An 8,891-nucleotide genomic window follows, 5' to 3' on the forward strand; every position below is an offset into this window, starting at 1 on the left:
TTTGGCCTAAAACCCTACATGCTTTATTTCAGTTCTAGGTTTTGCCGAGCGCAAAAGGTCGACAAGAAGAATACACACATTGCCTACACGCACAAGGGCCTCCCACGCACACACCATCTCTCACACACAGACACACATGCGCGCACGCGCACACACACACACGCACACACAGACAAGTGGGGCCGTGCGCAAACAGGCATTAAATTATCAGAAATGAGCCAATCACTGCGCAAATAGAAAATGTATATGATATAGTAAGAAAACAAAAGCAGTAAAATATCATAGTTTACAATAATTCTTCACATTCAAAGGCTTTACATATTCAATACATACACAGCAAGGCCCTGGAACATGACTTCAATCCAAATATGCTTTCATATATTAGAATTTAAATAACACAGAGAAGCCAGGCCAGAATGGAGCGGCCCAATAACCTTATACAAGAATAAAAATACAAAACCTGGATCCTAGAGTCACCTCTTTACTCACCTCCCATTTGCAATTTTACATCAACTGTACATCACAGTCATCTGTTACCGATCAGGAAGACGCACGCACGCACTCACGCACACACTCAGTCTGTCGGTCTCACTCACTCCACGGACTTCCTGTTAAAAACGGCCAAATGAGAGGAGCCAAACACACGCACACGCTCAGATTGCCCCTCCGTCACAAGCCTCCAATCAGCAATGCATACCGTCACAATGCAAGCGCTTTAAAGGAAAACAGCTAAACTCAGTCGTGCTTTCAGCATAGGGCCAGGGGGCAACGAACTACCCTCTCAAACCACATTACCCATGTGGCTTTTGTGGCGGTGTGGTGCCGTCTCCCGGTGCGATTTGAAGCTTTATTCGTAACGTGAACATGCTGAGGAGAGATTCGACACCACATCCTCCAATCGGAATCAGCAAGACCAGCTACTGTAGCCAATAAGGGTAAAAGGACCCGCCTTAATTCTAAACGCAGACTAAAGCGACACACACTACAAAGCGATTAGGCATTTCAATGTAAGGAGATGAGTGTGTGTTCGCGTCGAGCGAGAAAAGAAGAGAACGTGTGCACTTGTTCCGCAACAGGCAGGTGGAGATTGCACGATTCAAGAGTGTTTGTTACCTGCATCGCATTAAACTGATGGAAAGACTTCGGCTAAACGTGTGATAAAGGTTTTCTACGGCTTGCCTGCCGACATGACATGCTGACTACGGCCTTGCTGCTTTTGGTTGTAAAGATTTCACCCTCCGCAAGTGAAACAACTGAATCTGAACAGAGAAAGTGCCTGGGAGTGATGGGACTGATATATGAAGAGACAGAAAGACAATATATAGCTGGAGAGGCATCTCTACAGGGGCGTGTCCCCGTCCTGTGATTGGTTGGAGAGCTGTGGGGGCGTGGCCAAAGGGGAGGAGCACTGTAGTCCTATAGGCTGGGGCTCTGGTGTTTGTGGTAGATCTTCCTCCAAACTTCCTGGATCTTCTTGCACCATTTATCAGCGTTGCCGCTTGGGTCCATTAGATAGTACGTCCGGTTTGGCTACGGAAACAAAGCGGCGTCATTAAACCATGCAGAAGTGGTGTTATAAGATAATAGACTGCTGGGACTGCTGTTACCGTGTGAACAAAGAAGGTTTTAAAGTTCTTTGCTTCAGGCCGTAGTTCAGGTGACCATGGAATCTCCCCTTTCAGAACTTTATTGACCGGATCCACATAGTACAAGTGAGGACCCTCGGTCAGTAGCAACTGCCTCCTCCGTGCAAACAGACCCTACGCACGTACACAAAGGGAAAGACGCAATGAAACACAAAAAAAACTTCAACTCTTTTAATGACGTAAGATTATAAAACATATAGATCCTGTCCTGGAACTTCCAACAAAGTATCAGGTCGTAAGATTCAGGAATTGGACAACACTGGTCGAGCTGTGTGGTTTGACTCACTAAAAAGAACTGAATCATGCGAGTCATTTGTTCAGGAATTGTTTTGACTACACTGGATGGTTTTGATTCACTAAAATGAACTAAATCAGAGATATTTGTTCGGGTATTGGATGAAATACTCCGGCTGCACATTTTTGATTCATTGAAAAAAATATTTAATCGTAAAGTCCTGTTCACTCCAAGGACAATAATTATAATGATAAAGATATTGTTCTAAAAATCATTCTAAATATAAAAGAAAGCAGAATCCACACCACAACTATAACGATAATGGCACAGAGGAACTATATCCTTGGAATCACTTTTAGAATGATTTTTTTTCCAGATGATGAACGATAAAAACATTGACAGCCAATCAGAATCCATTCTGCTTTAACAGCTTGAGCATTTCATTTAATTGGAACTGGATGGACTGCATTGATTCACTGAAAAGAACCAAACCATAAGAGACATTTGTTCAGGAACTGGAATGACTAAACTGGTTGCACGGTTTTGAATAATTTGTGTCATTCGTTCAGGAATTTGATGGATTACTCTGGTGGTACTATGTAGCTTTAATCCACAAAAAGGAACCAAATTATGAGAGACATTCATTCAGGAAGTGAATGGAAAACACTGGTCATGCTGTATAATTTTGATTGACTAAAAAGAACCAAATCATGAGTCATTTGTTAGAGAACTGGATGGACTACACTGTACATAAAGTTTTGATTCACTAAAAAAAAATGAATCATAAGAGTCATTTGATCAGCAATTGGCCAGACTACACTAGTTGTGTTGTATGGTTTTAATTCACTAAAAACAATAGGTGTGTTCAACTTGATGCGGCGCTGCACAGACCGATTGTGTATGACATCAAAGTACAGTGAGAGTGATTCAAAAGATTCAAGAGCCATCTGCTCTCTAATGGCTTGTGCGGTACTTTGACGTCATACACCGATCGGTCTGCGCAGCTCCGCTTCAAGTAGAACACACCTAAACATTTCAAGTGTCATTTTTTTGGGAATTGGATGAAATCCTCTGGTCGCATGGTTTTTACTCACTAAAAAGAACCAAGTCTGAAGAGTCATTTGTTCAGGAATTGGATGGAGAACACTATCTGGTTGCATACTCTTACAAATGAACAGATTTCCAACAGTTACTCACTTTGCGTTTGTCCACTGGGCCCATTTTCAAGATGAGGTTATTCTCCACAAATTGGTGCCTGGTAAAAACAAACAAAACAAAATAAGATAAGTTACAGAAAAGCATGCACAGATAGATAGTCACATAAAAAGACAATGTGCATTTGTGTACCATGGGTTTGCAGCACTCTGCTTGTCCAGTAGGATGCGTTTCTCCTCGTCGCTGTACTGTAGGTCGAGCTCCATGCTATTACTGTCCAGCTCATGAATATGTATAAACTGATCCACACTAGGGGAGGGGTTATACGTAGGATGACTTGTCTCTCCTGTAAGGGGAACTAAAGGGGCAGGGCCCGGCTGTGCCACCTGCATACAACTGAACTGGCTCAGGAGATCATCATACTGGAAATAAAAGAGAAAAGGAGATTAAGAATGATCTAATTTTCACATTTTCTGCAGAAAATCAGTCCCCTGCATGAGTCGTTTGTGTTGACTTACGTTTCCATAGCAGTCCTCATCATCCTCAGACATGGCTGGAAGATACGCTGTTAGTTTGGGTGGAGTCTGCAAATGTACATCATCCCAGCCAACCGTTTCAAAAAAAGGGTGGGACTTCAGCGGTCCGTAACCGCCCATCTCATCACAGCCAATCCGCTTGCACGGATCCAGTGACTGTGAAAATAAAACACCAATGAGCACACAGCAGATCCTCACCTACGCTATACATGAACAGAAAAACAAACATTTGTGATTAAATAAGGCTGACCAGAAGTTGTTCCACAAGGTCCTTAGCTTTGGGGAAAAATTTCTCAGGAAACTCATACTCGAGTTTTATAATCTTCTGGAATATTAGATACTCATTCCTGTGATTCATTAAAAGAAAACAATGATTAGTAATTTAAAAAGCACTCTGCAATGACAATATGCATTGTAAAACCCAATGCTGAAACCGTTGGACTTCTTTGACAGTAGTCTCATAATTGAGAGAAATCATCTTTTGTAAACACCCTGTATGAATCATATCTGTGTAGCACTTTATTTTACAGTCCTTTTTCCTATATACATACTATGTACTATAATAGTTATTACAATAACTAGGTACTAACCCTGAACCTACCCCTAAACCTAACCCTTGTAGTAGCCTTATATTAACCAGTACTTTCTTAGGTACACATAAGTGTAAGTACTGTAAAATAAAGTGGAACCCATGTCTGTCCGAAACCTGAAACCAGTCTAATTATAAAGGGCTTGATTAGTTGATTAGTTCAGGCATTCCACCGACTAGTCCAATTTAAATCAATATGTAGTTTTGCACATCGCTAGTACTCTGAAAAGAAACTCACCCAGCTCTGAATGGTGGCAAACCAGCAACAAGCTGGTAGATGATGCAGCCTAATGCCCAGAGATCCGAACTGCCACAAGAAATAAGAGGTTTAAGACAAACACACAAGTAAGCCAACTAACTGTCATAAAAATAACATTTAGCCAAAATTTCAAATAAACCCTAATAATGTCTCCTGCATTCAGAAGAGGAACCACTAAATAAATGCTGCAACAAAAAACATGAAGCATCTCTGAATTAGGCCCGTTTCATTACAACGAAAGTATTACAACTGCACACCATGAAATATTCATCAGTCGTGTTTACCTCTTGCAGGCAGATTTCTCAGTCAGTAATTCCGGAGAGACGTACTGAGCCGTACCAACAAATGAGTTTGCTCTTGCTGCGGGGAGAAACATCACAATCACAATGTCACTTAATAAAAGCACTATCATAAGGGGATACTTGTGCATGAACGGTTTACACCGTCAGAGGATGATTGTTATGTGGGGTGTGTGTGTGTTTTACCCTGTTTGCTGTCGGAGGACAGTTGTTTGGCCGTGCCAAAGTCTGTTATTTGAATGTGCATCTCTTCACTGAGCAGAATATTCTCTGGTTTCAGATCTCTGTAACAAAACCACAGTAACACAAAGAACTCAATGTCAGGATAGAAAGAAAACATTAAAAATCACACTACAGACACCTTAAAGACAAACCTACTAACCTGTGGATGATGCCCTTCTGATGCAAGTACTCAAGAGCACAAACTATCTCAGCGGAGTAGAACCGTGTACAGGTCTCGTCAAATGAGCCAATTTTTCGAATGTATTTCAGCAGTTCGCCATTTTTAGCATAGCTCAATCCAAAATCTGACAGTACATTCAGGAAAGCATTCGATTTAAATCGATTAAATTCAGTGTCAACAGTATTGCAGACACAAGCTTTGTGTAGTAATTTATATATTGTAATTTAATAATTGGCCATGTCAATTAATTGGTCAACATTTTAGCCATTATTATTTTTATATAATTATTGCCATTGAAACTAACCCCCTCTTAAAATTTTAGCCAATTCTTTTTTTTTATTTCTTAAAAATATTTTAGAGCAAAATATTAATATACAGTTTAGCAAATATTTCATACATACATTTATATATTATAAATACATATAAATTTTCATTGTTTAATATACCACTTGACCACTAGCATGTGTGTGAAGGATACACAGCTTCTCTTCATCCTGAAAGGTGAAGTAGAGCTTGACGAAGAATGGATGATCCAGGTGTGACATTATGTCTCTTTCTCTCTTAACATATTGCGCTTTGTTCTCCTTCATTATGTGGCGCTTTTCCAGGATCTTAACTGTTGAAACACATGCAAACATTTTTCAGTACATGCTCCCATCCAGTAGTTTGTCAAATGTAATACTGACAAATTGAATGCATATGAACCACAGTCTGATGATATAACGACTTACTTGCATATTCCTTCCCCGTCGAGTGTTCCTTTGCTAAGACAACCTGCAAGTAGCACAGACGGCAAAGGTTAGTACATTAAATCAATATTACTATCTGAGGTACATCAGATGTGCATGACTGTGCGTGTCGTACGGTAGAGAAGGAGCCTTCTCCCAATATTTTGCCGAATCGGAAGTCCTCGGGTCTCTTCTTGCGAGGTTGAGTCGGCTGGGGGGGTAGTGCCTGTCCCTCCATGCTGCTGCCGTGGAGACGGGGCGTGTCCTGCTGGCCTCTTACCATGGATGGACAGGAGATGAGAACAGAGGAGTGGAGGGATGCAACATCATACTGATGAGAGAGAGAGACGAAGTCAGTGTATTACTCACATTACTGAACTACTGCCTCTGATGAAATTTTGGCTTGTGATAGTTTTATGACAGATTGTACATAATTTTAACTTTTTAGCATTTTTATATAATGATTTCATTTATTATTTTTAATGATTTAAATATTTTAGAAAAAAAATATTACTATTTCGAAACATTTACGAATCTTTTGTTTCGAATCAGTGGTTCGGACCATGTTTCAAACTGCCAGTCACATGATTTCAGTAGCATTTACAACTGATGTACACTCAACAGTTAGAGAATACACATAATGCACTGAGAGAGTGAATGAATTCCCACGTCTCGCCAGAAAATGGTGCCTGCAGCTGAATCATCAGCTGGCCCAATGTGGGTACAGCGTAATATAATACAGGTATACATTCCCTTTTAATTGATTAAATTGTTTAATTACGGATTATACATGCTAAATTCCATGACAGAGTTCAAGATAAACCTTATTACTACTACTGGAGCTTAAACTACAGTTTGTTAAAGGAACACTCTTTTTTGAAGCAAGATGCTAACGGTCTAATCAGATTCAATGAACTATGCTAAGCTATGCTAAAAGTGGTACCTCCAGACCCAGAGATCGGCTGAATGGATTCGAAAACGGTAAAACTCAACTGTTTAACTCTGGGGGAGTTGGAAAATGAGCCTATTTTCAAAAAAAGTGGAGTATTCCTTTAAGTTTCAAAAGATTATTAAACAGCAAGAATAAACTATGCAAAAGAGGCAGTCTTTCTGGCGTATTCACTGTCCTAATTCGGTCAGTCATTTTAATTCACTCCTTCAAGTGGACTATATTAGTGGAGTAACAAAGGTAAGCTTCAGCTTCGAACACAGCTGAAATGTTTTGAAATTTCAATGGTCCATCACTGGGGACGATTTCTGTCAACTCATGAATCGTGCGGATATACTGAGCTTTTCTCCCAGAGGCAATGGTTTTTACCTGATCTCTGATTAGTTTTATGCATTTGTAGATGTTTTAATGAGGCTTTTTTTAATTAAAAGGAATAATAGTTATTAATAGTCTCTTATTGTCCTGTTTAGCTGAGCCATCCATTAAACATACAAAAAATGCCCTGTAAATTGATAAAAGAACACGTTATATAGACACTTAATATTTAATGGTATTAGATAATTGGTTAATTGCAATAAAACATTTGCAATGGTTTTGTAAAAGCAGTTTTAAGCATGTTTGGCATGCATTTACACTGTTTTGACCAGCAGGAGTCACCAGCGCGTGGTGCTTCGAACGCTTCGAAACAGTGAATCATTTTGCGAAGCAATTGGTTCAGTTGATTCGAAGCTTTGAAAAGCTTCGTTTCTCCCATCACTACTTGTAACTGCAGCTCACATTATTCATAAACAGCATTCCTACAATACTTCAAAACACCTCTATAAAACACGAGTCACACGTCAACAAGAACTTTAGACAAATCCCCAGCAAAAATCCTGTTAACTAACCTATGTAGCGCAATAATAATTCGTACTTCATACACTTAATGAGGCTTAAGAAACAACATCAATACTAGAAATAACAGAGGCAAGATACTTTGCAGGGTTTACATTGAAAAATCTCTATCAGCTACATACCCAGTATAATATGCTGTGCCTGAAAAAGGCCCACCATTGAGTCAGATAATTCACCAATCATATTCATAAGAGTATTGTCTTAGTCTAGTGATCTACACGACGTTATACATAATGATAATCGGCTGTCAAAAGCACATGAGAAGGTGAAACCTTAAAAATCTCCAAGCCACTTTTATAGGCCGCAACTCTGAGTCTGTTCATTTCAGTGGAAATAACATGCCTAACTAAGTCAATTATAACATGGACATGTTAATAAGCAGTTATAGACACATAGTGCTACTAATTATCCCTTAATTACGGTTTTAAATGATAAACTGACAGCAAACAGAGAAGCAAATGAGGCAAAAACAACCTGAGGCGACTTATGCTAGAAGCGCTACTGAATCAAAAGCGCTGTTGTAGTTTGTCAGAGACTTAAAAACAAGCCCTGGGTGTTGACTGTATGTTCTCAATTAATTCTTAGAAATAAAAATGATTTGTGTAAATTGAGAGCATGTTTAAGACAGCCAGAAGCAAAACCCTATGCCGTGAGTTAGCGGTCAGGCTAACGGCTAAGAAAACAAGCAACTTCATTTGTTGATAGAATTAGCTCGCAGCGCTAACACACAACAATATGAGCATTTATCTACAATGCTCCTTTAAAAATATCAACATCGAGCCTAATAATTCATTCAGAAATCCCAGTATAAATTACGATAAGAAACAAAAGTTGACACTTCCTGGTTAATAGACCTGCGCTTGTTTTGGGGACTAGCGGGCTAATGAGGCTAAATGCTAAGCAAAAGACTCGGGTCGCAAGCGTCCCGCGCCACCCCCCAAAAAAACGCCGTTACAAGCAGCGCGCGCAACGCGGCGCGAGGCGGCTTCGAGCCCGCGTTCCCAAGACCTTAGGGGTACTTACGATCTGACTCGTGGCTCTTGCCATGGAAGTTTTCCGCGGGTAATTTATTTGGGATTAAATAATTGTGGAGACTGGAGTCATGGCCGCCCTCTCTGCGCCTTCGTTTCACGGCTGTGACGTCACGCCACAACAACATTACTGCAGTCGAGAGGAATAAAAAAAAAAAAAAATACCG

The 8,891-nt window shown here is 40.1% G+C and overlaps 1 protein-coding gene across 2 annotated transcripts; it reads right to left on the minus strand.

Annotated features, from left to right (window-relative positions):
- pdpk1b (3-phosphoinositide dependent protein kinase 1b) lies at positions 1-8,891 on the minus strand. 2 transcript variants are annotated; one of them, XM_048174421.1, is made up of 14 exons: positions 8,717-8,891; positions 5,987-6,181; positions 5,854-5,896; positions 5,601-5,738; positions 5,102-5,246; positions 4,906-5,003; positions 4,705-4,780; positions 4,400-4,468; positions 3,823-3,919; positions 3,555-3,728; positions 3,229-3,458; positions 3,079-3,136; positions 1,608-1,760; positions 1-1,530 (listed from the first exon to the last, which is right to left on the minus strand). In XM_048174421.1, exons 1-14 carry the CDS (start codon positions 8,738-8,740, stop codon positions 1,417-1,419), a joined length of 1,614 nt encoding a protein of 537 aa, XP_048030378.1. In that variant the 5' UTR covers positions 8,741-8,891; the 3' UTR covers positions 1-1,416. The 2 variants fall into 2 exon arrangements, with proteins under 2 accessions (XP_048030378.1, XP_048030379.1); XM_048174422.1 differs by lacking the exon at positions 8,717-8,891 and adding an exon at positions 7,816-8,577.

Source organism: Megalobrama amblycephala, linkage group LG22 (assembly GCF_018812025.1).
Source record: "Megalobrama amblycephala isolate DHTTF-2021 linkage group LG22, ASM1881202v1, whole genome shotgun sequence".
In the NCBI taxonomy this organism is placed as follows: Eukaryota; Metazoa; Chordata; class Actinopteri; order Cypriniformes; family Xenocyprididae; genus Megalobrama; species Megalobrama amblycephala.